This window comes from Aplysia californica, unplaced genomic scaffold, assembly GCF_000002075.1.
Source record: "Aplysia californica isolate F4 #8 unplaced genomic scaffold, AplCal3.0 scaffold02623, whole genome shotgun sequence".
NCBI classification, from domain to species: Eukaryota; Metazoa; Mollusca; class Gastropoda; order Aplysiida; family Aplysiidae; genus Aplysia; species Aplysia californica.
In genome coordinates this window covers 3556-4722 of record NW_004799893.1, presented here as the reverse complement: position 1 = coordinate 4722, position 1167 = coordinate 3556, and the positions used below count along the sequence as shown (strand labels likewise).

Sequence of the window (1167 nt, the reverse complement as noted above, 5' to 3'; positions counted from 1 at the left end):
GTGTGTGTGTGTGTGTGTGTGTGTGTGTGTGTGTGTGTGTGTGCTTGCTCGCGCGGGGAGGCGGCTAATTGGCTGAGAAAAGCAAATTGGATGGAAAGATAATTGATCACTCGAGCTTCCACGTGGGTGTATGTGGGAGAGAGAGTACTCTTCTAGAAGCCACAGTAAAATTTGTAATATTCCAGAATACTTTTCTGTTTAACTTGCAAGTCGGAAGAGCTGAGTATACTTTCACCTCTGTGTGACCCCACTTCGATCTCGGCACCATAGACTGAATACTTATTCAGAGTAAGGCATAATGACTAAGGTTTGGGAATCTCCAAACATATGTTACGAGGTGGGAGGGGAGAGTTACTTTTTGCACACAGAAGTGCACAAAAACAAGAGATACGGGTGTAATCTCACACAATCTGTCGGTTATTTTACCTGTGCTCTCATTGTAAAAACAGATCCACCCAGAAAGTAGCTGTTCGCCTGACCATGAGTGATGTTGTTTTCAATGTAGTCAAGATAAGATAAAACATCAACATCCTTTACTGATTCTTAGCGCGAAGACGTCAGCACAGGTTGAGGGGAAAGACAGGGGAGGGGGGGGGGTATATCAGGGAGGATGACTTGACCAATTTTTGTTTTGTGTTTGTTTTTGAGGATTTTTTGCAAAAATTTCACTGGCCCTGGACAAGTATATCTGTTAACGTTCACGAATTTTAGAAAACAAAACATAATTTGATACAATTCGTTTATTTTTAAAACTCTCATCAAAGTATTACTTCATATGGAAGGAAGCATTTTATTTTAATTGGCATATTTTAACAGAGAAAAAAGTTTTGTTCCTTTCTCCCAAAACTTATGTTGGCCACTTGTCTTCTTTCAGCAGCAAAAAGGTGTCATAATTTCATGTTCACCATTAAAATAATTAAGAAGTTTGGAAAGACATAACTTCCTTTTACATCATTTCGACTCATTACAATGCATTACTGTGAATCCTTTCTGCTTTTTCTAACCCTCAGGACGTCGCCAAGAGATGGAAACAGTATGGAGTGGAATCTCCACGATTCCGCAAACGGTTGCATTCGAAGTGGGAGGTAAGCAAACCTGAGTGGTCACTTTGCCTAGAATATACGAGGACTTCTCTCTCTCTCTCTCTCTCTCTCTCTCTCTCTCTCT

The 1167-nt window shown here is 40.5% G+C and overlaps 1 protein-coding gene across 1 annotated transcript in view; it reads left to right on the top strand.

The window, feature by feature from the left end:
* Nucleotides 1-1010: 1010 nt before the first annotated feature.
* Nucleotides 1011-1167, top strand: part of LOC106014119 — a gene marked incomplete at its 5' end in the record, with an annotated part of 1925 nt that continues 1768 nt past the window's right edge. Inside the window, 1 exon segment of the mRNA XM_013091172.1 lies at nucleotides 1011-1085. Coding sequence (XP_012946626.1) covers nucleotides 1011-1085 — 75 coding nt within the window.